The sequence below is a fragment of the Lagopus muta genome, chromosome 27 (assembly GCF_023343835.1).
Source record: "Lagopus muta isolate bLagMut1 chromosome 27, bLagMut1 primary, whole genome shotgun sequence".
NCBI classification, from domain to species: domain Eukaryota; kingdom Metazoa; phylum Chordata; class Aves; order Galliformes; family Phasianidae; genus Lagopus; species Lagopus muta.
The window spans coordinates 338,044-365,022 of record NC_064459.1 but is presented as its reverse complement, the minus strand read 5'-3'; the positions used below and the strand labels follow the sequence as shown (position 1 = coordinate 365,022).

The 26,979-nt window shown below is 60.0% G+C and overlaps 3 protein-coding genes across 15 annotated transcripts in view; 2 read left to right on the top strand and 1 right to left on the bottom strand.

Annotated features, from left to right (window-relative positions):
- LOC125685327 (nascent polypeptide-associated complex subunit alpha, muscle-specific form-like) overlaps positions 1 to 6,582 on the bottom strand; it is a 13,650-nt gene extending 7,068 nt beyond the window's left edge. For 2 of the 7 annotated variants that reach the window (XM_048928301.1, XM_048928297.1), the window contains exons 1-2: positions 5,161 to 6,582; positions 4,832 to 5,062 (exon numbers count right to left, since the gene is read on the bottom strand). In XM_048928301.1, coding sequence (XP_048784258.1) covers positions 4,832 to 5,062; positions 5,161 to 5,710 — 781 coding nt within the window. In that variant the 5' untranslated portion in view covers positions 5,711 to 6,582. Of the gene's footprint in view, positions 1 to 3,616; positions 4,575 to 4,670; positions 4,737 to 4,831; positions 5,063 to 5,160 lie in introns of those variants that run through there. The other 5 variants (XM_048928304.1, XM_048928299.1, XM_048928303.1 and 2 more) reach the window with 5 other exon arrangements.
- Positions 1 to 16,526, top strand: part of ANXA4 (annexin A4) — a 493,965-nt gene extending 477,439 nt beyond the window's left edge. For 2 of the 6 annotated variants that reach the window (XM_048928311.1, XM_048928310.1), the window contains exons 2-12: positions 10,890 to 10,954; positions 11,285 to 11,379; positions 11,629 to 11,742; positions 11,895 to 11,985; positions 12,401 to 12,480; positions 12,828 to 12,884; positions 13,198 to 13,291; positions 13,799 to 13,894; positions 14,442 to 14,500; positions 14,794 to 14,916; positions 15,544 to 16,526. In XM_048928311.1, the coding sequence (XP_048784268.1) occupies positions 10,942 to 10,954; positions 11,285 to 11,379; positions 11,629 to 11,742; positions 11,895 to 11,985; positions 12,401 to 12,480; positions 12,828 to 12,884; positions 13,198 to 13,291; positions 13,799 to 13,894; positions 14,442 to 14,500; positions 14,794 to 14,916; positions 15,544 to 15,603 (882 nt within the window). In that variant the 5' untranslated portion in view covers positions 10,890 to 10,941 and the 3' untranslated portion in view covers positions 15,604 to 16,526. The other 4 variants (XM_048928308.1, XM_048928309.1, XM_048928307.1 and 1 more) reach the window with 4 other exon arrangements.
- A 2,922-nt stretch (positions 16,527 to 19,448) lies between these two features.
- SLC20A1 (solute carrier family 20 member 1) lies at positions 19,449 to 26,609 on the top strand. Of its 2 annotated transcripts, XM_048928294.1 has the most exons (11): positions 19,449 to 19,811; positions 19,887 to 20,027; positions 20,144 to 20,229; positions 21,748 to 21,844; positions 23,231 to 23,350; positions 24,458 to 24,715; positions 24,791 to 25,340; positions 25,422 to 25,607; positions 25,807 to 25,891; positions 26,079 to 26,270; positions 26,309 to 26,609. In XM_048928294.1, the coding sequence occupies exons 1-10, from the start codon at positions 19,493 to 19,495 to the stop codon at positions 26,238 to 26,240; spliced, it is 2,004 nt and encodes a 667-aa protein (XP_048784251.1). In that variant the 5' UTR covers positions 19,449 to 19,492; the 3' UTR covers positions 26,241 to 26,270; positions 26,309 to 26,609. The 2 variants fall into 2 exon arrangements, with proteins under 2 accessions (XP_048784251.1, XP_048784249.1); XM_048928292.1 differs by having other exon boundaries at positions 26,079 to 26,609.
- The last annotated feature ends 370 nt before the right edge of the window (positions 26,610 to 26,979 follow it).

Below are 26,979 nucleotides of genomic sequence, written 5' to 3'. Positions count from 1 at the left end.
TCGGTGGGTGCTGGGTGCCCCTGGCCCTCCGTGAGCACCACGGCATCTGCAAAGGGCCCCGCCGCCTGCTGCCAGCTGGCGGGCAGGGTGCAGGGCGCGGGGAGCCCCTGCTGCTGCGCTGGAGGTGCCGGCGGAAGGACGCGGCGATGGGGGTCCTGCAGCGGGCAGCCGCCTGCGGGCTGCGGGGGCTGCGCGTGGAACACGGCCCCAGGCCACAGCCCCATCGGCTGCGGGGGCTGCGGTGTCCCTGCCTGCAGGGGATGTCCCCAGCGGTGGGCAGGGGCCGCGGGGGGAGCCGTCCCTGGGTGCAGCCCCCAAGGTGGGAGCTGACGCACAGATGGAGGCGGCCCCCCGGGTGGGAGCTGCGCTCCCTGTCCCCAGACACGGGGCACCCCAGGCCAGACCTGAGGCACCACGTGGGTGACAACGGGGACGTAGAGGGGTTGCAGTGTCACCGGCACTGCTGCGTTGCCAAAGGTGGGCTGCATTGCAGCAGGCCGGTGGTGGCACAAACAATCCAAAGAAAGCGGCGTCGGGTGTCGCAAGCACCGTCAGCGTCCGTGAAGGGATTCTCTCTGTGGGGAAATGCCCAAATGGGCGCTGGGTGAGATGTGGGGCACTGGGAGCAGCCGGAGGGCCGCAGTGCCGGGAGCAGAGCAGCCTGCTGCCTTACCTGCCAAGGGAGCTCGAGAGTGGCAGCGGGGGGTTCCGTCACCGCTGAGGTCAGCCCCTCTCCCTGAGCTCACAAGAACTCTCTATGACACTGTCACAGCACGGCTCTGCGCCTGCCCCGTCCCCAGCACTTGCTGTGGCTGCTCGCTGTGGCCTTCCGTTGTCTCAGTGGAGATGATAAACGTGATGGAAAAGAACTTTTTTCGTGTCCGGGTGGTGATGGGACCAAGGGAATGGTTTTAACGTGAAGGGGGGGATTGGGATTCGAGGTCAGGGAAGTTCATCCCAGGGGGAGCTGAGGCCCTGGCACTGCTGCCCACAGTGGCCGTGGGCGCCCCATCCCTGCGGGTGCACCCGACTCAGCTCCCATTGCAGGGAATGGAGACGAAGGCAGGGACGTGGCTGATGGCACTCAAACTCCCAGTGGCATCGCAGGGCTGCGGTGCTTGGACTCTGAAAGCCACCAAACTCCCACTGCTGGCTGCTTCCCTTCACACATCCGCCTGTCACAAAGCACAGGGGCTGGAAGGGAGCTCTGGAGATGCCCGCAGTACAACCTGCCCCCAGAGCAGCTTCCCTGCAGCGCTGGCACAGGACAGTCTGCCTTGAGCTGGGAGCCCAGCACTCACCCAGTGCTCCACACGTGCCCAGTGCTTTCTGCGGCCCTCAACAGCCTCCCAGGGCCACCAGTCCTGCCCTGGGCCCCCTGTCATAGAATCATAGAACCATAGAATCATAGAATCCCAAGGTTGGAACCTGCAAGATCATCCTGTGCAACCGCCTGGTTGCCCATCCCCACTGCTACCACCAGCAGTAAACCACATCTCGCTGCTCCTCATCCAGACTCCTGTTGAACGCTGCCAGGACGGCGACTCCACCACCTCCCTGGCAGCCGTTCCATGCCTGACTGCTGTCGAGAGAAAAAGCTTTTCCTCATCTAACCCAAACCTCCTCTGCTACAACTTGCGGCCGTTTCCTCGGGTCCCGGTTGTCGCCTGGGAGAAGAGGCCAAACCCCTCCTCACCTCAACCTCCCTTCAGGAAGCTGTGGGGTGCAGTGAGGTCTCCCCTGAGCCTGCTCTTCTCCACACTGAACAACCCCAGCTCCCTCAGCCGCTCCTCATCAGCCCTGGGCTCCAGACCCCTCACAGCTTTGCTGCCCTTCTTTCAACCCACGCCAGGGCCTCGATGTCTTTCTTGCACTGAGGGGCCCAAAACTGGACACAGCACTCGAGGTGCAGCCTCACCAGAGCTGAGCACAGAAGTAGAATCACTGCCCTGCTCCTGCTGGCAACGCTGCTTCTGATGCAGGCCAGGCTGCCATTGGCCTTCTTGGCCACCCGCGCACACCGCTGGCTCGTGTTCAGCCGAGCACCAATCAGCCCCCCCAGCTCCATTTCCTCACCGCAGTCTTCCAGCCATCATCCCCAAGCCTGCAGCGTCGCCTGGGGTTGTTGTGGCCAAAGCGCAGGAGCCGGCACTTGGCCTTGTTGAACCTCACCCCATTGGCTTCAGCCCAGCCGTCCAGCCTGCCCAGATCCCTCTGCAGGGCCTCGCTGCCCCCAGGCAGATGCAGATCCGCACTTCCAGCCGACTTGGTGCCACCCGCAGACTTCCTAGGGTGCACTCAGTGCCCTCAGCCAGGTCTCCAAGAAAGACATGCAAGAGGACTGGCCCGGCACCGACCCCTGGGGGACACCGCTGGTTGCCAGCTGCATTTGGCTCCGTTCACCACCCCTCTCTGGGCCCGGCCCTCCAGCCAGTTCCTTACCCAGCCAAGAGGGCACCTGTCCAAGCCACAGGCAGCCAGCTTCTGCAGGAGCTTTGCACTTTGCCATGCTGAACCTCACCGGGTTCACCCGGGCCTCCTTTCCAGCTCCTCGGGGTCCCTCTGAATGGCATCCCTTCCTCCCACCGTGCCGACCGCAGCTGGGTGTCGTCAGCAAATGGCTGAGGCTGCACTCGATTCCGTCATCGCTGGCGTGATGAAGACGTGGCAGAGCAGCACTCCCAAGGCACAGCCCTGGGCAACGCCGCTCGTCACCGGCCTCCGCCTGGACTCACAGCCACTGATCGCCACCCTCTGTCTGCGGCCTTTCAGCCAGTTCCTATTCCATGGGTGAGCGGTCACCCATCAAATCCACATCCCTCCGATCTGGAGACAAGGATGTGGTGGGGGACCGCGTCCAAGGCCTCGCTCAAGTCCAGCTCAATGACCTCACTTGCCTTTCCTTCATCCACCGACGCCGTCACTCCAGCACAGAAGCCACCAGGTTGCCCAAGCCTGACTTCCCCTGGTGAAGCCGTGCCGGCTGTCTCGGATCACACGCCATTCCTCGTGTGGTCAAGCAGGTCGTCCAGGAGGGTCTGGGCTGTGATCCCCCAGGCACAGAGGTGGGACTCACCGACCTGCCGTCCCCCAGGTCCTCCTTGATCCCTTTCTTGTCCGTGGCAGCGACCTGACCCTTCCTGCAGTCATCCGGGACCTCACCTGACAGCCACGACTTCTCAGATAGGATGGAGAGAGGCTCAGCGACCGCCTCAGCCAGCTTCTCCAGAGCCCTGGGATGCAGCCATCCGGCCCATAGGCTTGTATTAATTCAGTCTCATGAGGCAGTCAGGGATGTGCTGTGCCCTTACAGGGGGGATTTACTGCCCCACTCCCCGTGTTTGTGGCTGTATGGAGGTGTGCGTTTCTCCTGCTGGAACAGAGATGGAGGGGATGGTGCTGACTGGGGAGACAGTGACTGGAGGGCAGCCATTCCCCATCCCTACATTGCCACCCAGTGCTGCCTGAGGAGGGCAGGGGACATCGGAGGGGAGGGATGAGGCCGGTGGGGGCAGTCCTGGGACACGGCCCTCTGTGCTGCCCTGCAGGTGGGCACTGGGCTCTGGGGGGGTTTAGTGCTGCGTGAATGACTGCAAGCGGAGGCGTAGGAAAGTGAATATAAAACCTTTAATAATTTAATGCAGTGTAACCTAATTGAACATCGTGTCAGATAATGGAGCAGTCCGAGATGACGTCGGTGGACAGCCCAGGTTTGGAGGGGCAGCGCTGGGGCCGGTGCCGGTGCCCCTGCAGCACCGCCGCTGCTCTCTGTGCCGCAGGGGCCGGCGAGGAGCCCGGGGCTGCAGGGAGCCTCATTTGCGGGCCGTGGCCGCGCCTCAGCTGCGCCTTCTTTGCGGGCCGCTTTCCGCAGCCGCTCCCGCTGAGGCTGAGCCCGGCCGGCCTCGCCTAGCGCCGCCGTTTGTGCCGCGGAGCGTCGTGGCCCGGGGGCAGCTTCCTCTTCCCGGCCGGGACGCTGTCCTTGCGCTGCTCGCGCCCTCTGCTCCTGCCTTTCCTGGCGCTGCGGGCGGGCGCCGGGCACTCGGCCGGCTCGATGCCACCCTGGCGGCGGCCGTCCGGCACGCGGAAGGAGGTACAGCCGGGCGGCAGCGCCAGGCGGGCGAGAAGCACCCGGGGCTGCCTCTGCTTCGCCTCCTCCATCAGCCGTGCAGTCTGGGCCGAAGGAGGCACGCGAGCATCCAGGTGGGTCGGCAGCGCCAGGCGGCTGAGAAGCACCCGGGGCTGCCTCTGCTTCGCCTCCTCCATCAGCCGTGCGGTCTGGGCCGAAGGAGGCACGCGAGCGTCCAGGTGGGTCGGCAGCGCAAGGCGGCTGAGAAGCACCCGGGGCTGCCTCTGCCGCGCCTCCTCCATCAGGTGCCCGCGGAGCCGCGACTCAGAGGATGCCGGCTGCCCTGAGAACGGCTCCCCGAGGGGCCCGGCGACAGCCTGCGCCTCTCTGCCGAGCTGCCCGCCGCTCGTGGGAAGGTCGGGGGCCGCTCCGACGGCAGGAGAGGTGCTGAGGCTGCTGGGGACGGCTGGCAGTGGCGGCTGGGGGACCTCCGGGCAACTCGACGCTTCTGGAAAAGCAAAAACCCCCAAAACGATGACGGCAGCCTTCCCACAGCCACTCGGGGCGGACATCCGCCCGCCGCCACTGCGGCCCCTGCACTCACCAGCCATCCAGGTGAGCAGACTGTCGATGTCCTTGTCCCCTGGAACGGCTGAGCTGGGGGTCCCTTCTGGAGAAGGAAGGAAATCCCCAAGGGTCAGGGCCAGCTTTCCCACAGCCCCTCGGTGCAGACATCCCCGCCTGCTCTGCAGCCCCTCAACTCACCGTTGCTGAGCCACGCCAGCACATCATCGATCTCCGAGGTGTCGACCAGGATGCCTGCGTTGGATGTCAGTTCTGCAAAGAGCAAGAAGATCCCCGCAGGGGCAATGCCAGCTTTCCCACCCCCCCTCGGTGTGGACGCCCACCCGCCCCCTCTGCAGACCACAGACTCACCGCTGATCCACGGGAGCAGATCAGCAACGTCCTCCGCCACGTCTGCGCTCGCTGTCGCCGCTGGAAAAGCAAGAACGTCCCCAGTGAGGCAATGCCAGCCTTCCCACAGCCGCCCGGTGCGGACAGCCTGCCGCCCGCCCTGCAGCCCCCAAACTCACCACCTGAGTCCAGCGCCGCGCTGCTGCAGCCGAGCGGAGCTGCGGTGGGTTGGGGGCACGCGTCGGTGGGTGCTGGGTGCCCCTGGCCCTCCGTGAGCACCACGGCATCTGCAAAGGGCCCCGCCGCCTGCTGCCAGCTGGCGGGCAGGGTGCAGGGCGCGGGGAGCCCCTGCTGCTGCGCTGGAGGTGCCGGCGGAAGGACGCGGCGATGGGGGTCCTGCAGCGGGCAGCCGCCTGCGGGCTGCGGGGGCTGCGCGTGGAACACGGCCCCAGGCCACAGCCCCATCGGCTGCGGGGGCTGCGGTGTCCCTGCCTGCAGGGGATGTCCCCAGCGGTGGGCAGGGGCCGCGGGGGGAGCCGTCCCTGGGTGCAGCCCCCAAGGTGGGAGCTGACGCACAGATGGAGGCGGCCCCCCGGGTGGGAGCTGCGCTCCCTGTCCCCAGACACGGGGCACCCCAGGCCAGACCTGAGGCACCACGTGGGTGACAACGGGGACGTAGAGGGGTTGCAGTGTCACCGGCACTGCTGCGTTGCCAAAGGTGGGCTGCATTGCAGCAGGCCGGTGGTGGCACAAACAATCCAAAGAAAGCGGCGTCGGGTGTCGCAAGCACCGTCAGCGTCCGTGAAGGGATTCTCTCTGTGGGGAAATGCCCAAATGGGCGCTGGGTGAGATGTGGGGCACTGGGAGCAGCCGGAGGGCCGCAGTGCCGGGAGCAGAGCAGCCTGCTGCCTTACCTGCCAAGGGAGCTCGAGAGTGGCAGCGGGGGGTTCCGTCACCGCTGAGGTCAGCCCCTCTCCCTGAGCTCACAAGAACTCTCTATGACACTGTCACAGCACGGCTCTGCGCCTGCCCCGTCCCCAGCACTTGCTGTGGCTGCTCGCTGTGGCCTTCCGTTGTCTCAGTGGAGATGATAAACGTGATGGAAAAGAACTTTTTTCGTGTCCGGGTGGTGATGGGACCAAGGGAATGGTTTTAACGTGAAGGGGGGGATTGGGATTCGAGGTCAGGGAAGTTCATCCCAGGGGGAGCTGAGGCCCTGGCACTGCTGCCCACAGTGGCCGTGGGCGCCCCATCCCTGCGGGTGCACCCGACTCAGCTCCCATTGCAGGGAATGGAGACGAAGGCAGGGACGTGGCTGATGGCACTCAAACTCCCAGTGGCATCGCAGGGCTGCGGTGCTTGGACTCTGAAAGCCACCAAACTCCCACTGCTGGCTGCTTCCCTTCACACATCCGCCTGTCACAAAGCACAGGGGCTGGAAGGGAGCTCTGGAGATGCCCGCAGTACAACCTGCCCCCAGAGCAGCTTCCCTGCAGCGCTGGCACAGGACAGTCTGCCTTGAGCTGGGAGCCCAGCACTCACCCAGTGCTCCACACGTGCGCAGTGCTTCTGCATCCCTCAACAGCCTCCCAGGGCCACCAGTCCTGCCCTGGGCCCCCCCACCAACACACCCGATGCTCAGTACGTGACCATCTCCTTCCCCAGGCACAGAACGAGGTGACGGGGGGCCGCGCCCGGGATCGCCCCGAGCCTCCTCTTCTGCAGGCTGAGCCGCCCCAGCTCTCCCGGAATCCCACGCCGAGCATTTCCCACGCGGCGCTGAGGAGGGGAGGCGATTCGGGGGGACGAACGGGGCCGGCGGCTGCAGTCCTACGACACGGCCGTTTTTGCCGCCCCGTCCTCACCCAAAGCCGGGCAAGGGGACGGGTTGGGAAATCGGAGCTGCAGAACGGACGGCAGGCAGAAGCGGTGAGCAACGAACGCTCAACGTTTAATCGTTTAACACACAGAGCGACAAACAGCGCCCAGCGGCCCCGAGTCGCGGGGCGGGCGGCGGAGGGGACTCGGAGCGGCGCAGCGCCGCTCTCCCCGCACGGAGACCTGCGGCCGCGGCCGCCATTGACGGAGAGCCCGCGCTCGGCCCCGCCTCCCCCGTTCGGTCCGCCGAACGGGGCGGGAGCTCCGCGCGGGGTCCTTTCCGTGCGCGGTCGCGCCGTCATTGCGTCATCAGCGCGCGTCCCGCATGGCCCCGGCCCAGCTGCCTGTGGCGCTGCCCCGCGTCATGCGCCTGCTCCGCTTCCAGCGTCCCGGGGCGGCCGGGCCCCGGCTGGGGCTGCAGGAGGACGAGGGCCGGGACGTGGTGGCCTGTGCGGACCGCTCTGCAGTGTCTTCGTTTCCTTAGGCGGAAAATAGGAGGATGCAGGAGCTGAGGGGCGATGGGAGGGGAGCGTCCTGCCGTGCCGCCGGCAGCCTGGGGACCGCGTGCTGTGGGTGCCGGCACGAAACTCCTTCATCCGTCAGCACAGGAGCTGCGGTTCAGGCTGCAGCGGCAGGAACTCGGCTCAGCCCTGCAGAGAGCGGTCCGGCAGCTGGAGAAGATGACAGCTGTGGAGTGTGAGAGCCTCAGCAGTGTCTGCAGCCTGCGAGGAGCCGAGCGGGGCTGGGAAGAGGAAAGTGTGCGAGTCCTGGGCAGGGATGCAGAATGGCAGCGTCAGCGGCAGGACCGGCTGCATCCTCCTCCACTCCTGACGCTGTGCGCTGGTTTCCTTTGAGAAGCGCCCCAATGTCACCTCTGTGGGGTTCCGCAGGACACACAGACATGGGGTGAGTTTAGGTTGGATCTCAGGAAACACGTCTTTAGAGAAAGGGTTGTGAAGCACTGGAATTTGCTTCTCAGGGCAGTGATTGAGTCACCATCCCTGGGTGTGTTTAAAAACCGTTTGGATGTGGTGCTCAGGGACGTGATTTAGAGGAGGTTGTTAGAGTGAGGGTAGGATGGTCAGGTCGCGGTTGGACTCTGTGGTCTTTAAGGTCTTTTCCAGCCTGATTCTATGATTCTGTAGGGACGCTGTGTGTTGAACTGCTGTTTATTGCAGAGCACCAGCACAGGGCAGGACTGGAGACTGGGAAGACGGGGATGGTGAGGGCAGTGTGTGGCTGTCGGCTCCTCGGGTGGTACCAGCACACATCGCACACAATCACAGAATGGCTCGGGTTGGATGGACCTCAAGGATCATCAATCTCCAACCCCCTGCCAGGCGGGGCCCCCAACGTCCCCATTTAATACCAGACCGGGCCGCCCAGGGCCCCATCCAACCTCCCGCGTTCTGCCCCTCCCGGGATCTGCCCCTTATGGGCGGGCATGGAATACTTGGGACCCGGAGTCCCTCCCCGCTGCGGGGCGTTGGCTCCGCGTCGCGGCCCGGCCCGGCAGAGCTCCGTTCCGCGCTGCAGAGGCGTTTCCCGTGCTGTCGGTGAGTGACCCCGCCGGAACGCGTGGGGCCGCCGGGCCCGGAGGACGTGGGATGGGGATGGGGAGGAACGCGGCACGCGGAGCTGCGGTGTCCCGGTCCGGCCGCGCCGCCCCGCTGAACGCAGCCGGTTCTCAGCCGCACCTCCGCGTTGTGCCGCTGTTGCGGTTTTGCGTTGCGGAGGCGTTTGCCCTGAGCGCGGCTTGACCTTTCCTTCCCTGTGTTTGGTTTCTTTCTGCCGGCTCCTTTGCGCTCAGAACGTTTTTGCCTCCCTCCCTTTTTGACCTTTCTTTGGTGCTGCTCGTTTAACAGCCCTGCTTCCGCATACAGAGCGACCGAATGATCAAACAGCATCAGAAAAACATCTGTCAGGTGCAAAGCCATTACTTAGTGCCCAAAACAAATATTAAGACAATCTGGTTGGCTTTGCATTTCTGCCAAGGACTCGAGAAGGGCGGAAGCTTTATTTTTGTGATGCCTGGGTCGTAGGTTGCCCAGAGATCCACAATTCCATGAAGGAGAGAACAAGTCGAGTGCTGAGGAGCGCCTGTGTGGCAACGCCGTGCTGAGCTTGCTTGGCAGGGCAGCGCACTGTGATGATGTTCCAGATGTGTAAGAGTCACATGCAGGGCGAGCACAGGCACTGCTGCTCTTGCACAAGGGCTGGGCTCACTGACAGCAGCACAGGAGCGGCCGTCTGCTGCTTGTAACCTCAGCCAGGCTGTCACTCTAGGAATAAAAAAGGCATTTCTTACGCCCTGCTGCCTTGATCTGCATCCCTCTCTCACGCAGAGCTGCTGTCGTGCTGTGAGGCAGCCCTTGGTGGTTCAGTGTGCTGCAGTGTGTGTTTGTGGGCATTCTGTAGTGCTGTTCAGGCGTTGCTTTCAGATTGGGAAATCATGTGTTTATCGCTGTGCCTTACAGTCACAGTCACTTAACCAGCACCACGAAATGGCAGGGGTGGCACCTTCTAAGAGCTGCTTGCTAGAAAACTGATGCTCTCTCTGGTTTCTATTGCAGTTGCCAGCAGCTGGTGGACCTGAACAATAAGAGATTGACCAAGCACTTGAGCGATGGTGAGTGTGCCTGTTTGCTGTGCCACGCTGTGCCAGGCATTTGCCCTGATCAGATAAATGTAGGGTAGGGCAGGAAGAGCACTTTCTTTTTATGAGTGGTAAATTTGTAACATCTTTCTGTTTCCTCCTATAGAGGACAATGCCCCACACATATCTGCTTTTCCTGCTTGAGAGTTAATAAAAAATCCAACTGAATGTTAGCTCATAGAGGAAGTATTTTTCCAGATCAACTCTCTGGGCATGCTGCTCCCTCCTGGTTCAACCCACGGGGTTCCACCCATGCAGTGGTTATTCCTGTGCCTGTTTTCCAAAGCCCAGGCTTCGTGAAGGTCAGCACTGTTTTGCTGTTGATCTTTGTTGGAACAGAGGTGGATCGTAGGAGGCAATGTGATCCCACAGAGGTGGCACTGAGCAGGAGGCAGGAGAAACCTGTTTGTGAATGGCCGTTTTGAGCCAAACACAGCATGTTGTGTGTGTTGTGGAAGCGCTGCATGGCTGATGTTGGAGGGGACCTCTGGTCCATCTGGTCCAGCCCTGCTCCAACAAAGCTACCAGAACTGGTGCCCAGGACCACGTCCAGATGGGTTTGGAGATCTCCAAGAGGAGACACTGCAGCCTCTCTGGGTGCCTGTGCCAGTGCTGCAGCTTACAGTGCAGGAGTGCTCCTGATGTTTGGTGGCAGCCTCTGGTCCTGGCACCGGGCTCCACGGGATGCAGCCTGGCTCCGTCCTCTCTGCCCTTGCAGGATTGATGGCTGTGGCTGGGATCCCCCTGAGCTGCCCTTCTCCAGGCTGAGCAGCCCCCTGTCTTTCAGCCTCTTGTCCTAGAAGAGGTGTTCCAGTCCCTTCACCATCTTGGTAGCCCTCCATTGGACTCTTTGCAGTATGTCCAGCTGTCTCTTGGACTGGGAGCCCAGACCTGGACTCTGTTCTCCAGGTGCAGCCTCACCAGTGCCGAGCAGAGCAAAAGTAATGGTGCAGAATGATGGTCCTTACCTGGTACAAGTCAGGAGTAGGGCTGTGATGGGAGCACACTGTGATTGACGTGGAGAACTGCTAGGAAGAAGGCCTGGTGGGCCTGAACACAGATGCCAGATGGTCCAGCTGTTGTTTCACTGGAAACCAGATCCTCCATGGGCAGCGATGTGGAGAAATGTTCTCTTTGTAGTTGTGCCTCTGTGGCTTCTTTCTGATGTGCCTGGGAAGTCCCACTAGAACAGGCTGCTGTGTGAGACAGAAGTGAGAGAGAAGCATCACTTGTGTGGGTGGAGTTTTATCATCTCTGTGTTCACCTTTTTATTTTTATTTTTTATTTATATTTTTCCAATTCAACTCTACGTCTGCATCGGTGCCAGTCTGCCTTTGCTAAATCCTTTTCTTGTGGCCTTAGGCAACAATCAAGGGGGGTCTCAAGTTTCAGCCCTGAGCAAGAAGCGCAGGCACTCAGGAAGGCCATGAAGGGCTTTGGTAAGTTGATCTCCCTCCACAGATCAACTTTATTTTTTCCCCAGCACTGGGAATGGCTGCTCTTGTGGTTTGTTAGAGGGAAGCGTAGCTGCTTGCATTGCTCCACTGCACAGCTGCCCTAAAAATCGTTGGGCAGTGGAAGCAGAAGTGCCCTTCGTGCCCTGAAATGCAGCTGCTCTGGTGGTGTTGGTCCCGGCAGCTTTGTGTGCACAGATGGAGGCCTGGGGCTGCTGAGAGCTGGCTGTGTGAGGGCCTGGAGGTGGCACAAGAGCAGAGGGCACTTCTGATTCTTGTGCAAGCAGCTGACCAGCTGCCATTTGTTTCTTGCAGGCACGGATGAAGATGCCATCATCGACATCTTGACCAAACTCAATGTTTCCCAGCGTCAGCAAGTTCTGATCACCTACAAGAGCACTATTGGCAGGGTAGGTGCTCTGCAGAGATGTGAACGTGGTTGTGTCACTTGGTGAAAAGTGAAAAATGACCCAATTCCCACAAGAGAAAGGTCAGCAGAGACTTTACCTGACCAAGGCTGTTTTGTTCCTGTTCAGTTCAGAGCAGTTGTTGATGCAAGGAGGGTTGGAGGCTGAAGAGAAGTGCTGCACAGCTCAGTTCCTTCTGTCCTCGAAGGTCGTGCCTTCTGCCAACTACTTTCTCCTCTCTTGGCCTTCTAGGATTTGATCGATGACTTGAAGTCGGAGCTGAGTGGGAATTTTGAGAGGGTGATCATTGGGATGATGACTCCCACCACCATGTATGACGTGCACGAACTGAAGAGGGCTGTGAAGGTTTGGAAGTCTTCCTTTTGTATTGCTTAAGTTCTGGCCGAGGACTCGCTGCTTTATGTATGACTTCTCATTTATTACTACCTCTTAAAGAAACCCGGCTGCACGTCATGAGCAGTTGCTGGTATCTGAAATCTTGCCTTGGCGATTCCTAGGGAGCAGGAACAGATGAAGGCTGCCTGATTGAAATTCTGGCTTCTCGCACCAATGAAGAGATTCGTCGCATTAATGAGAACTACAAGCTTCGTAAGTCGAGCAAAAGGCCAGGCCTTGTCCTGCTGCCTGCCATAAGTGTGTGTGCAGGCAGATGTGAAGGAAGGAGTCTGGGGAGCTTTCAGGTGTGACAAACTTGCCAACCTGGGTGTTGCTGTTTGTCCAAAGAGAAGCTAGACTGGGATTTCACCAGCAGCTGAACTGGTGGAGCTGACATGGGGAGGAGCATTCTGTCTGTCAGCAGGACGTGTGGCTCTCTTGTCAGTTTCTTGCTGTCTGTGCTTCTTAATTGGAGGCTGCAGCACTGATGATGATGGCTGGAGCGCTGCAGTGATGCTGAGAGCCCTGGCACAGTTCTGCACTTAGCTAGCTTACAGCTGGCAAATGCTGTGGGCAGCAGCCAGGTGGTGGCCCTGCTCCTAATGGATGCTGTGTGTGTTCTTGCTAGAATATGGCTGCTCCCTTGAGGATGACATCGTGTCTGACACATCTTCCATGTTTCGAAGGGTCCTCGTGTCCCTCGCAACGGTGAGCCACGCTGAGGGGAGAAGGGGCTGAATGTTCAGAGCTGTGGGCACGGCTCTGCACTCAGTGGTGAGGAGCTCCAGGCTGGCTTTTTCTCACCCTGTGTGTCCCATGGCTGCTCCTCAAGCCCAGCTTCTCCAGGGAGGGAGCTCTGACTCTGGGTGTGCGTGAGTGCTGTGGGCTCTTCTTAAATGCCCCAGTAAAGTGGGTTGCTGCTCGTTTCGGAAGAAAGCCCGAAGCACACCTGAGCTGTGTTTCATTTGTGAGCTGTGTTCCCTTTGAAGGACTCCATTATGCATCTCCAGTAGATGCTCTGCTGAACGGAGTCTTCTATCCTTGTGTCTTTGCAGGGAAACAGAGATGAAGGCATGTATGTGGATGAAGGCCTTGCTCACCAAGATGCTCAGGTGTGTAGTAACGTGCTTCCCAATCTATTCTTGTGCATGTGATGCGTGGTGAAGAGAAGCCAACCTGTGACATAGGAATAATGGTTCTAGTCTTGTTTGCAAGTCTCTAATGAGAGATCTCTAGGCAGGCTGGTTACTTGGCAGGGGCACTGACATTTTGGTTGTGGGTTGCCATGCCTGGTTGGTGCTGGTTGGAAAATCCCTGTGATCTGGACAAGTACAGACCAGCAGTGCTCTAGCTGCAGGAGTTTAAGATCTCCTGTACTTCAGTCTTCTCCATGAGCCTTACTTTGTCACCCATAATGTCTTTAAGTGCCTGTACGAAGCGGGGGAGAAGAAATGGGGAACAGATGAGGTGCAGTTTATGTCCATCCTCTGTACACGGAACAGGTATCACCTGCTGAGAGGTAGGACCCCCCTGCACAGCGTCCTGGCTTTTCCTTTCCTTCCTCGTTTGTGTGATGCTCTTGAAGGAGCTCCGTAGCTGTTCAGTAGCTGTGAACTCCTCTGAGGCAGCAGGCGTCCTGCAGTGAGCCCCAGTGCATCCATTCCATTTGGGCTGCTTTATTCCCTCCTGAGACTGAAAGGGGCTTCAGAAACCTCAGTACAACTGGCTGCTGCTCCAGCATGGAAAGCAGAGATCATGAGGTGTGACTGCCATTGGGGCTGGGGGGAGAGAAGCTAAGAAACTTGATTGGCAGCACAAAGCAGCAGGTCATGAAAATGGTAACAGCTGTGATAGGCAATTAACAAGTCTGTTAGCAATGAAAATGGATTATTTCTGTGGGACGATTCTGGTTTAGCTGACAGTGCTGCAGGAATCGTACGGTGTTCGTGCATCACATGAGGAGCTTGTTGTTGTAAAGAAGTCCTTTGAATCTCTCTGACTTTCTGCCGTGGACTCTTCCTCCCAGTTTTTGATCTGTACAGAGGCATTGCTAACAAGGACATAACAGACAGCATTAAATCTGAGATGTCAGGAGACCTGGAAGATGCTTTGCTGGCTGTGGGTGAGTGCTCTGCTTTTAAACGTTGTCCACAAAGTAATGAAATGATGAGAGGTGCTGTGAGTCCCCTTGAGTGACTGTTATGAACAGGTTTGTCTTTGTTTATGGGCACAAAGCCAGGCTGGGTGGGACGTGCAGCACCCTGTGTAGAGGGAGGTGTCCCTGCCTACTGCAGGGGGTTGGAACTCGATGATCTTAGGGGTCCCTTCCAACCCAAACCACTCTATGATTCTGTGCTTTACAGACCCAGTCAGGTGAGAAAGCTTTGTGCCTTATGGCACGGTGTGCTTGGCCAAAGGGAGCTTTGGCAGCAGAGGTTTGCTGTCAGGAGGCACAAAAGCCTTCGTGCAAATCCTGCAGGCACAGAGACAGCAGCTCACAGCACATCACTGTGGATGCCTGCACTGCAGCTGCTGTTTGTTAACCTGGAGTTGCATCTTGACAGAAGAAACACCTGCACCCAGAAGGTGCTGCATTGGTGTGGAAAACCTCCTGCTGGCCTTAATTCTCTTGTTAATGCTCTTAATTGTCTCTGTTGTCTCTCCTCCAGTCAAGTGCATGCGAAACAAGCCTGCGTACTTTGCTGAACGGCTGTATAAATCCATGAAGGTAAAGAGATTGTGGAGTGAGATTGCTTGCTTCTTTCTTGCATTTTCATGCTGGAGTCAGCAGCATCATGGCAGTCGAGATGGAAGCTGCAGCCAGCCAGGAGACTGGCTTTTCTAGGAAAGCTCAGGCTTTTCTGCACATCAGGGTAACAGTCCAGGAGCAAGCTGCTAACGGTCACAAAAAGGCTCTGATTAAGAGCAGCTCCTGCACAGGATGGGCCCTGAGCCCTTTGTGTCTGCAGGTGATTCTCCAGCAGTTCTGTGTCGGCTGCACGCGGCTGCTTTGCTTTCCAGGGCCTGGGAACAGACGACAGCACTCTGATCAGAGTGATGGTGTCCCGCTCCGAAATTGATATGCTGCACATCAGAAGGGAATTCCTGACCATGTATGGGAAGTCTCTCCACTCCTTCATCAAGGTAAACTTGTCCGTGTTCGACACAAACAGAGGGATTTTCTGAGTGCCTTTAAGGAGGTGATTCCCCCCCCGACACCTGTTGGGTGTTTTAGAGCAGCTGAGATGAGGCAGACATTACAAAAACGTGCTGAAAATGTTCCTGAATGCTCTTAAATTGTCTAGAGGATAAAAACACCGCAAAGAAAAATCTGCCTTAAGAACAGTTTGACTTTGGTAGAACTTGAAAATCATTCATATTCCTTTTTTTCTTTTCTCAGTAACTCAGTTCACTCTGGCCTTCTCTGCTCCTCTCCTCTGCTTTCTTTCTTCTGTGCTCTTCTCCCTCTTTCCTTCCTTCCTTCTTCCATCTGCCCTTCCTTCTTTTGCTGTTCCCTCTGTTCTCCCCCTCTCTTTTTCTTGTCCTTTTTCAATCTGCTCTTCTTACCTGTAAGCCCTCTTCTGTTCTGCCCTTCCTGCTCTGCTCGCATTCATCACTCCTGTGTTCTTCCCCCTTACAAGCTCCTCTCTTCCCTCTTTTCTTTGTTCTGCTCCCTCTCCTCTCCTTCTCTCTCTTCCTCTTTATTCTCCCTGCTCCTCTCTCTCCTCCTTCCCCTTTTTTCTTCTCATTTCTTCACCTTTATGTCCCCAGGGCGATTGCTCAGGAGACTACAGGAAGGTTCTGCTGAAGCTCTGTGGCGGCGAGGATTGAAGGATTCCTGTGCTGTGGGAAGGAGGGGATCATAAGGATTTCTCTCCATTGGTTTTGGTTTTTTTTTTCCCTCTCATTAATTGCTGAGTAGTGACTTTGATTAATTAATGCTCTGGTTGGGTAATGGCAGTTCCATTTTACCCTTAACTTCTGCACTTTTGCTTACAACACCCCTGTGCATCTAACTGAGCTATAAAGCCTTGTTTGAACAGAATGCTTTAACCAAATCTATGCAAGCTTTGTTATTTCCTTGCTGTCCCTCTGCGTTTACCAGTCAAATCCTGTCAAAATCCTGTGAAATGAAGCAAATTTGGACATGGAATGTAGGAATTTGCAGAGGGAAGGATTAACTTTGTCATTATATGGAGAGAATGCAGCCGGGCTTCAGCTTTTGGAAGATAATTAAAAAAAAAAAATCAAATTTGATGAAATGGTCTTTTCCAACCTAAATGATTCTGGGGTCACCAAATGCAATGCCAGGCCGTTCCCACCATGCCCACTACCCGCGTCCATCAGTGGTTCTTGCAAAGCTCTGACTTGTCAGCTTGCTCTCTGAGTGTGGAACAAAACCAGCCGTGCTGGACTTCGTGTGCTTGTTGCCTGTGGGTCTGGAGGTGGGGAAGCCGCCCCTGGTGCCTGCAGAAGGAACAGCAGCGCTGTGCCTGGTCACAGATCAGCCTCACAGCCTTGGTCTGCCTGCCTTGACTGTGGCAGTGTAAGCCATCAGGTTTGTGTGTCAAGCCTTTACCCTCAGTTAATTGCTGTCACTGGAAGGGTTCCTACGAAGGAATGAGCTGTAAAGCACATCTCATCAGTGCTGCCTGATGTACTGAGCTGCTCTGGGGTCACCAAATGTGCCAGCACCTCCTGCCGGGACTTCTGGATAACGCTGCCCTTAGAAACTCTGCTTTTGGTGCCTTTGTGTGATGTGAAATTCCCTACCGACCTCTGAAATAAATTTTTCCCCCAAGCTTAGCTCCCGTCTGCTAAGCTGTGAACACTGCAGAACGTGGTTCTTGTTTGCTTTTGCAAAGTGTGACTGTTGGTGAATAACGCAGTGCATCGCAGACCGCCTGCTGCCCTCTGCCGTGCTCAGGAGCTTTTCTGAGCTGGGCTGCAGCCCCACGGCACAGCCTCGCATCTGGTGACGGACTGAAGCTGGAGGATCCTGGCAGCAGAGGACGCTGCTGCCCCATAGGAGGACTCGCAGCTCCACCGACCTCATTGCTGGTGAGGAGGCAGAGGTGCCCCCAAGCGATGAATGCAGGCCACCCAACCTCACACCTCGTGTGGTTCACCAGGAAGAAAGGTGGGCGCGGGTAATACTGCATCAAAAGTGACTGCAGGGTGTGGGGGCCCTGGTGATGCTGTGGGATGGGTGTGAAAGAAGGGCGCTGGGGGTCCGTGCCAGTCCTTGGCTGCAGGATTGGTGCTCGTGGCAGCGCCTTGGGTTCTGTGGCTGTGGGAATGGCTGTCCCTTCCTCCTCCTGCCATGGTGGGGGCTGCAGCACCCCGATGTGTCACCTGGCTGCCCCCAGCATGGTGGGGCTGAGGAGAGGGCTGAAGTGCAGCCAGGTGAGGGGAAGTCAGCTTTGGGGGAGGGGGAGGGCTGCCAGGGGTTCTGGCTGCAGCCTGGAGCAGGGACAGCACAGGCATAAGATGGACAGGTAGGGGCAGGGATTGGGATAGAGCAGGGACAGGGGCAAAGAAGCGGGGCCGGGATAAGAACAAGGGTTCAGCAGGGGCAGGATGGGCAGAAAAGGGGCAGGACAGGAGTGCAGCCACTGCAAGAGATTTGAGTATGGAGGGAGGACAGGAAGGGACTCTGAGCATCCCGAGATGGGCAATGAGCAGGAACAGAGGAGGAATGGAAGGGGTAACAGGAAGGGATGGGATACGGCACAAGGACTGCAGTGAGCTCACACAGGAGCAGCCCTGAAAGGGCGCAGAGGTGCTGTGGGTGCGTGGGGAGGGGAGGCTGAGAGCAGGGTGCTGAGGGGGTGGGTCAGTTCCAGAATCCAGGTCTTGGGGAAGGTGCAGACGTGCTTCTTCGTGTGTGTGGAAACGGGCCAGGAGGGCTTTCTCCATCCCCTTCCCAGCAATGGAGGTGATGTGGTTCCCTGGGTTCTCCCTCAGTTCCCATTCCCAGAGGCACACGAGGGCGCCAGTTCGTGTCCTGCGTCCCACTGCTCCAGGCCATGCCCCGGAGCCCCCTGTGTGCCCACTGCTTCCTGGCTCAGGATGGCCTTGTGTTCCCCCACCAGCATCCATTCTCCTGCCTCCTTTCCCCAGCAGATCCCATCTGGGACAGACGGAAGCAACCCTGTGGAACACGAGTGGTTGAGGGCGTGGGCTCATCTCCCCCCCACCATACCAAAGGGCTGAGCGTGCCCCGGCTCCACGCATCGAGTGCTGCACGTGGCTGTGACGCAGGACCTGCAGGGACACAGGGCTATGAGGATGCAGGCCGGACTCCGACCCCGTGACGTGGGGGCAGTGGGGCGGGAGCACCCAGGCCGCTTCCTGGGGCAGGTGCCGCCTTCAGGCCCACGTCAGAGGTGGCCCCACGAGGCGATGGCCCAAAACAGCCCAGCCCTGAGCCGCTGACCCATGCCACATGAGTGGGGAGAACAAATCCCAGTGCCCAGGCTTGCTGCCAGTCCCCCGAGTCAGGCACCCTGGCTTCCTGTGCCTGGCTGCCCTGGGACCGCTGGGCCGTGATTCCTGCTGGGCAAGGGTCAGTGTCCGATGCACTGACTGTGTCCATTGCACAAAGGATGGGGTAGCTGGGGGGGCACCGAGCACTGTGAAGGGAGGTGGGCACTCACAGCTGTGTGCAGGGTTGTGCAAACACACGGTGATCCCCAGTTGCTCACAGTGCTGGTATGGCATTAATTTGGGGTGGGCTCTTTGAGAGCTAGAGCAGACTGCGGAGAGGGGAAGAGGGGGGGGGTCCAAAAGGAGCCATCACCAGGGGTGGGTGACCCGATGCCGGGGGAGAGGTGGGTGTCCTGTGGGATGCTGGTGCAGCGCGTAGCCCCTACACGGGGACCAGAGCGTCACCGCGGTGCCAACCAACAGCTGGCAGAGGGCGGGCGCTGCACTGAAGCAGAACCCGGCCCTTGTCTGGGGCTGCGCTGGGAGCTGAGCGGGGGCCACGTCGGGCTGCGCCGTGGGCCGCATCCAGGGCCGCGTCAGGTCCGTGCCGGGGCGCATCCGGACGCGGCCGGCGCACACGCGGCTCCGCACGGGGCAGCTCCGGGCCCGGCCCGCACGTGGTCTCGTGGCGCTCTGCCCGCCCAAGGACCCGGTGGGTGCGCCGCCGCCGCCGAGCGGAACCGACCAATAGCAGCGCGACCCCGGCCCCGCGGCGCCCAGCTGACCAACGGGAGCTGCGAGCCGGCTGCTGACGTCACGCGAGGGCGGGCGCTGGGTGTCGGCGGGCTATAAAGCCGAACGGGCGGAGGGCAGCCGCGCCAGTGAGAGGCGGAGGGGCGGCGGAGCGGAGCTGAGAGCGGCGTCCCTCGTGCTGCGTCCCGGCCTTCCCGCCCGGCGCTGTCGGTGAGCGGTGCGGCCCTGCGGGGCCTCGCGTGGCGGCGGGACCGGGGCGGGGGTGGAACGGCCGTTGGCGGTGCGCGGGAAGAGCGTTGAGGCCCCGCTGTCCGCCCGCAGGATGTGCCGCCCGCCGCCATGGAGCCCGGCCCAGCCCTGAACGCTCGCAGCCGCCCGCCCCGCCGTGCAGCCCTATAGCGGCGGCAGCTCCGCGTCCCGCTCGCCGCGCAGCCTATTTAATTCCCCGCCGTAATTTATTGTAGCGTCCCCATATCCCCCCCCCCCCCCCGCCCTTCCCCGCCCCGCTCACGCCCCCTCGTAGCCCGGAGCTTTGGCCATGGAGTTGCCCCTCTCCGAGCCCACCGCCGCCCCACTCACCCCCTTCCTATGGATGCTGGTGCTGGGCTTCATCATCGCCTTCGTCCTGGCCTTCTCGGTGGGTGCCAACGACGTGGCCAACTCCTTTGGCACGGCCGTGGGCTCCGGCGTGGTGACGCTGCGGCAGGCCTGCATCCTGGCCAGCATCTTTGAGACGGTGGGCTCCGTGCTGCTGGGGGCCAAAGTCAGCGAAACCATCCGCAAAGGGCTGATCGATGTGGAGATGTACAACGGCAAGCAGGAGCTGCTGATGGCCGGCTCCATCAGCGCCATGTTCGGTGAGTCCCGGTCACGGCGCTGTGACACCCAGGTGTGCCCCGTGCTTCCTCACCCGCCTCCCTTTTGCCTTCCAGGCTCGGCCGTGTGGCAGCTTGTGGCTTCGTTCTTGAAGCTCCCCATCTCGGGTACGCACTGCATCGTTGGAGCGACCATTGGATTCTCGCTGGTGGCCGAAGGGCAGAAAGGCGTCAAATGGTCCGAGCTGCTAAAAATCGGTGAGCCGGGCGAGGCGATGCTCCAGGAGCAGCGTGCCCACCTTGGTGCGTGGCACCGGCTCCTGGCAGGGCTTCCTTCCCACGGCAGGGCTCCAACAGCACCTCTTTCCTCCTAGTGTTGTCCTGGTTCATCTCGCCCCTCCTTTCCGGCATCATGTCTGCCGTCCTCTTCTTCCTCGTCCGTAGGTTCATTCTCCGCAAGGTAAGGATGGCCCAGCTGTGCTGGCAGGCTGTGGAGCTCCTGCTGCTCGCTGCTTTGTTTGCTGGGCCGCGTGCACTGCAGTGTGTCTGTGTGTCCTTGTGGCTGAGCGATGGGGAGCCTGGGCCCGCTCTTGTCCCATGAGGTGGGGACCAGGAGATAAGGAGCTTTTGCTTGCCTCTTCCAAAACATCTGGGCTGTTTCAGCAGGGGCAGCTGCAGCTTTGCTGCTGGAGTTGATAAGGTTGGAGCTGCATGCCATGCTTTTCTGGACTCACGTGAGGCTCTCATTCTGCAGTGGTAGTTGACAAGTGATGATGGTGGCTTTTTTTGAAGCCGGGAAGAACCAAAATTGTCCCCGGTGCCTGGAAACTGCACTTCCCTCTGCAGGAGAGGCAGCCTGAGCAGCCCACACCTCCTGGCTGTTCTGCTGCAGCTGCTTCCCCACTGCTGCGGGTTTCAGCCTCCCAAAGTCAGGATTCAGGGTGCTGCTTTATGTGTGGTTTGTGGCCGTGTCACTTTGAACTCCCTTCAGCTCCTCTGGTTTCCTTTGGTGTTTGGAGGAGCTGCTGCCCACAGATGTAGGAGCTTTTCCATCCCAAACTGCTGGAGAGCAACAGGTCTGGTGTGGGGGCTGTGCTGGGGGCAGCCACGTGAGGACCCTCTGGTCGTGAGCCATTCTATCCTGGCAGCTGAAAGCTGTGCTCAAAGCTCCACGGCCAAATTGCTCTGTGTTCCTCCCTGCCCTAAACCTTGCCTGGTGGCAGCAGCACCCTGATGGGGCAGTGAAATCTCAAGGGAATTCACGGGCTCTGTCTGTGCTGGAAAAGATTTCTGCTGTTTAGGGAGTCTGGAAGTCTGGGAAAAAAAGGGTCTGGCACCCAGAATGTTGGGGGGTGCAGCTTTGGAGGTTGTTTTTTGGGGGTGATGAACTTGAAGCACGCTGATCCTTCGGGTTGGGGGCATTCAGCTGGCTGCCCAGAGCGCCCGGCTCCGGCGTTCTCTATCAGCACTTTGTTCTGCACGTTTCGGTTTAATGACGCCCGTGATTTTAGGTCTGGAAGAACTACTTCTGCTCCAAGAGATGTTAAGATCTTATCGCTGTGCTTTCTGCCTGGCAACCCTTTCAAAACGCTCCGGCGTCACTGCTGTGGGAGCAGCCTTGCATAACTGCCCTTTCAGAGCCCTGCTTGCCACCTCCCGCTTCCCGCTGTCCCTCGGTGTTGGCAGCAGTGCTGGGCAGGGCTGGGGTTGGTGCTCCTGCTGCCTCCGGGCGCTGGTCTGCAGGGCAGCGAAGCTGCTTGCAAGCTGAGGGCTCTGTTGTTCTGCCCGAATCAGTGAGAAAGAGGCAAAAGCTTTGAGGAGGGCTTTTCTCCCAAAGCACCCGGTGGGACCAAAAGCCCCACGCAGCCGGAGCGCAGGGAGGGGATGCAGGGACCTCCAGCCCAGAGCTGCTGCTGGAGCCGGGCGCCCAGTGAGAGCTGTGCTCTGCAGCTCTGCAGCTCCAAACTTTGTCTTGCAGGCTGACCCCGTCCCCAACGGCCTGCGTGCTCTGCCCGTCTTCTACGCCTGCACGGTGGGGATCAACCTCTTCTCCATCATGTTTACCGGCGCGCCCTGTAAGTACGCACTGCGGTGCTTGAAACTCACTTTGGAAATCCTTGATGAAGCCTCCATTAAATGCCCGATTTACCCCTTTTTGCTTTTCAGGGCTGAATTCTCCTAGAAGGCGGCTGGCCTGTGCCGGTTTCAGAAGGCGGCAGGCTAGCGTGCGCTGAGTTCTGGGCTAGATAGGTGCCTGCCTGAACTAAACCCCACAGAACTTTCCCCTAGAGCTCCAGATAGTGATGTGTCCCCCCCTCTGAGCCGGGTACCCAGATGTTGCTGGGGCTGCTGTTCTCCCCGTGGCCCTGTAGTGAGGTGTGGGGCCAGAGGCTCTTCCCGCACACCCGGCCCTTAGGAGTGAACTAATTATCCCTGAGGCTTCCTGGCAAGAAGAGGTGGTGTGCTGCAGCTGGCACCTGTGCTGAGAAGAGGAGCTCGTATCGCAGTTTGCAGCCCCTTTGGGAACAGCAGATTGATGTGTTTGTGTTTGGCTGTTGTGTAGGGGGACGGCCGGGCCAGGTGACGCCCGCCAGGCTGGCACACAGAGAGCAGCGCCCACAGAGCCGAGGGCAGGTGGTGCAGGAAAACACACAAATCATAGCTTCCATCAGGCAGAGCTCTCAGCATGAGCTGTTTTCAGTCTGAGTGGGTTTCCTGTTGTGGAACAGTGGAAGAGGTCATTGGAGGCTGGAGGTGGAGTGACAGGAGGCAGCGTTGGCTTCCGAGGGTTTTGTCTGTAAACAGTGCCTGGAAGGCTCTGGGGGGTGTCTGCTTCCCTGCAGCATCCACAGGAGGAGGGGGAGAAGAGGCAGCAGCGGGGCTGTGGCCTCCAGCTGTCGCCTCTGGGCTCGCAGCGTTGTGCAGCTGCAGTGTTGGTGCAGAGGAGCGGCGTGTTGCTGCCTTCAGCAGGGCCACCTCCTGCTTGCTCTGGGGGCCACGTGCCAGCCCCTGCCAAAAGGCACTTGAGGAGCGCTTGGATTCCTCCTGCAGGGCAGGCGTTGCAGCAGGAGCTTTGAGTTGGGGTGTGCAGCTGAGAAACTCCCTTCCTGGAGCCGCTGAGGTCCCCGTGTGCCAGGCAGGCAGTGCGGTGCTGCGGCAGCCGTGCCGCTGTTCTCTTTGACATTGCAGCAAGGCAGGGCGCAGGGCTGTGCGGCGGCTGAGAGCATTCCTGTTGCTGCTCAGGCAGAATGCACACCGGGCACTAATCGGGTTTGGCTGCAGGAGGGAGGGAAAGAGCCTGAACATGTGGAACAGATTAGCTTTCCGTGGGGGAGACCGCGACCCGGCGGGGCTCTGTGAGATCCAGCTCTTGTTTTCTGTGTGGTCTCCGGGCTGGGGGAGCAGAGTCGGACACAGAGGGGGTCCCCGGGGGTTTCAAGATCCCTTGTTTTATTTCCTAGTGCTGGGCTTTGACAAACTGCCTCTCTGGGGTATCCTCCTCATTTCGGCGGGGAGTGCTGTTGTCTGTGCTCTCGTCGTCTGGTTCTTTGTATGTCCGAGAATGAAGAAGAAAATTGAACGTAAGTACCGGCGTTGTGCAGCTCTGCGGGCAGGGCTCCTTTCTGCAGCCAATCTCATTACCGTGGGGCTGTTCTTAGCAGGGATCTGCGGCTTCACGTAGCACTTAAGCTGCTCTGGGTTTGTGCAGCCGAGCTGTCGGCCCCAGGTGCCTCCGGCCAACCCCACAGCATGAGGGGCACCCCAAATTCCTGCTGGGAGCAGCGCCGTGCTGCTGGCTGGCAGCCGGTGGCCCTGTCTGCACTGCAGGCTGCTAACCTTGAATGGCAGCGTTCCTGGGGATCGATGAGGGTTGCGAGACAGAGCTGTGCAGGTGGTGAAATCCTCCCCCCGGGGCAGAAATACCCATTGAAATACCCAGCAGCAGTCTGTAGCTCTGGCAGCATGGGAGGGCTGCGTGCTCTCGCATGCAGATATAGCATGCAGCCTGCTTCCTCATTTGCAGACCTGTAGGCGAGAGATTAACTAGTGTCCTTGTCAGCTGCTGTAATTGGGGTGTGATTGACAGCTTTATGTCTGCCCTCAGAACCCTTCGAGCTGCTGGAGCTCCACGCAGCTGCAGGGCAGGCTCCCTCCTCTGCCTCACTGTATGCCTCCTTCCTTCCAGCCCATGGGAGCAGCCTGGGCTTCCAGGGCTTGCCTTGGGAAGCAGAGGCAGATGGGGGTGTTTGGGCTCGCAGCTTCGTGATGGAGAGGGGGGACCCCAGGAGGGGGTGGGCCGCCGGCCTGGCACAGATCACCATGTGGAAGTGGTGATGGCTCACATTGCGGCTGCGGGGCAGGGCGGCCCGAGGAAGGTTGGTTTGTTGGGAGAGGGATCCGTGCCCAAGGAGTAACCGGCAGAAGCCCCGTGGCGGTGCTCACCACACCCGGTGTGGGTGTGTGGGGATAAAAATAGGAGCTGAGCTGGCTTTGTGACGGCCTGGCTGCCGCCTGTCGGACAAGGTATGACTGATGAGCATCGAGGTGGAAGGGGAGCAGCAAAGTTCAGGATTGAGGAGAAGCTGTAAAGCGATCGGTCTGCCATAAATGTAGCGTGGGGGCACGACCCGGGGCAGGTGTGGCTGTGCCGAGGGTTGGGATGTAACGGCAGCCGCCTCTGTCTGCAGGAGAGATAAAATCAAGTCCCTCTGAAAGCCCGCTGATGGAGAAGAGCAGCAGCCTGAAGGAGGAGCACGAGGAGCCCAAGGTGCCCCTGGGCGACGCTCCCTCAGGCGATGCCAAGAGCCCCAGCGCTGAGGCAGGGTCTGCTGTGCCGCAGAGGGTGGCCATGGAAGAGAGGACGGTGTCCTTCAACCTGGGGGATGCAGAGGAGGCCCCCGAGCGGCTCCCGAGCAGCGACCTGAAGGAAACCAACGTGGACGGAGGTGAGCAGCGCTGGGGGCCGTGCTGGGGCTGCGTGGCGGCTCTGGTTGGGCGCTCACCGCTTTCTCTTCTGGCAGGAGCCGTTCAGTTGCCCAATGGTAACTTCATGCAGTTCCACCAGCCCGTGGGCCACCACCTGAACTCCAGCGGGCAGTACCAGTACCACACCGTGCACAAGGACTCGGGGCTGTATAAGGAGCTGCTGCATAAACTGCACCTGGCCAAAATGGGGGACTGCATGGGGGATTCGGGGGACAAACCCCTGCGTCGCAACAACAGTTACACATCCTACACCATGGCCATCTGCGGCATGCCCCTGGACTCCCTCCGGGCCAGGGAGGGCGAGGAGATGGAGAAGCTGACGTGGCCCGTGGCAGACACCAAGAAACGGGTCCGCATGGACAGCTACACCAGCTACTGCAATGCGGTGGCCGATGTGCACCCTGCTGCCGACGTGGATCTGAATGCTGCTCAAGTAGAGATGGGCCTCGGGGACAGGAAGGGCAGCAGCAGCTCGCTGGAAGAGTGGCAAGACCAGGACAAGCCGGAGGTGTCCCTCCTCTTCCAGTTCCTGCAGATCCTCACGGCCTGCTTTGGCTCTTTTGCTCACGGTGGCAACGATGTCAGGTCAGTAGCAGCAGTGCCATGGCTGCTCCCGGAGCTCTGAGCTGCGCTCTGGGTTCTGAACCGCTCGCCTTTCTCTTGCAGCAATGCCATCGGCCCCCTGGTTGCGCTCTACCTGGTCTATCAGACAGGGGACGTGGCCACCAAGGTGGCAACCCCCATCTGGCTGCTGCTCTACGGGGGCGTGGGGATCTGCATCGGGCTGTGGGTGTGGGGCCGCAGGGTCATCCAGACCATGGGCAAGGACCTGACTCCTATCACACCATCCAGGTAAGGTGGAGCTCTGCTCCTGGGGGCTGCGTGTGCCCAGGGGGGAGAACCGATTCCCTCCGGTGCGGCTCGTGGGCAGTGCCTGCCTGCACACCCACCCTGTTGTGCACAAGGGTTGGTCCCGCCGTGCGCAGGATCCGCACATGCAGAGGGGCTGTGGGCTGGGCTCTGTCTCACCTTCCTGTTCTCATCCTTGCAGTGGCTTCAGCATCGAGCTGGCATCCGCCCTGACCGTGGTGATCGCCTCCAACGTGGGCCTCCCCATCAGCACGACGCACTGCAAGGTAGGGCCGTGGGCTGTGAGCTGTGAGCTGAGCGTGGCTCCCTGCATTCCTGGAGGGGCTGCAGACCTCAAAGCTGGGAGAAGGGCGGGTGGCAGAGCTGCAACCCCAGTGCTGAGCAGCGGGGCTTTGGGGTGGGGGGGGGGGGGGGGGGGGGAAGGGGGCTGCACTGAGCGGTGCCCTCCTTCAGGTGGGCTCGGTGGTGTCGGTGGGGTGGCTGCGCTCCAGGAAAGCGGTGGACTGGCGCCTGTTCCGCAACATCTTCATGGCCTGGTTCGTCACCGTGCCCATCTCGGGCCTCATCAGCGCTGCCATCATGGCCCTCTTCAAGTTCGCTGTGCTGGGAGCGTGAGGCCGTGCTGTGCCTGCTTGCTGCTGCCCCAGGAGGGGGGGGGGGGGGGTCACACACAGCCCCCCCCCCCCTCCCGGCCATGGGGCTCCCTCCGTTCCTCTGCGTGTTGTCACCGCCGGCTCTTTATGGTTTATTTTTTTAACGTTCCGTGTCTCTCAAGGCAAGCTGAGCGGTGCTGGGCTGTCCTGGTGCTGGGCTGTCCCGGTGCTCCCAGCCTAGTAATGACAGGGCCGCTTTATTTTTTTATCCCTGCCCCCCCAGTTGAACCCGGACCCCTGCAGTGACCCCCTGGGGGCTGCGGGCTGTGCTGTGCTCGGCTTTGCCCCCCGCACTGCTGCTACCTCGAACTCAATAAAGGTTTCCTTCGTACGCCAGTGCTGTGCCTCGCTTTGGGGGGGGGGGGGGGGGGGTGGCGGGGAGGGATGTCCGTCACCCCCTGGGTGTACCTGGGCCTGGGAATGCTGATAAGAGCCTCACGTGTGGCCCCCCCCCCCGTCAGGGGATGCGTAGGGTGGGGGGGGCGGTCTTATCAGGGCTCTGCAGCGGTGCTGGGCTGATGGCAGCGGGGGCTGCCGGGGGGGGGGTTGGGGGCCTTTGCTGGCGGGGTTCGTGCTCCGTGGGGTTGGGGCTGCCCGGGGTCGGGCCTTGACCCCCGGTTAATGATTGCCCGCTGCCTCGGGGGAGGGGGTGGGGGGCGGCCCTCGGGGGAGGGAGGGGGGCGGGGCGCTGGGCCCCTTAA

Bases quoted from the DNA above. Each gene is read 5' to 3' on its own strand.
- SLC20A1 (XM_048928294.1), top strand. From the start codon at position 19,493: ATGGAGTTGCCCCTCTCCGAGCCCACCGCCGCCCCACTCACCCCCTTC. The intron at 19,812-19,886 runs GTGAGTCCCGGT...TTTGCCTTCCAG, and splicing joins CTCCATCAGCGCCATGTTCG to GCTCGGCCGTGTGGCAGCTT. The intron at 23,351-24,457 runs GTAAGTACCGGC...CTCTGTCTGCAG, and splicing joins AATGAAGAAGAAAATTGAAC to GAGAGATAAAATCAAGTCCC.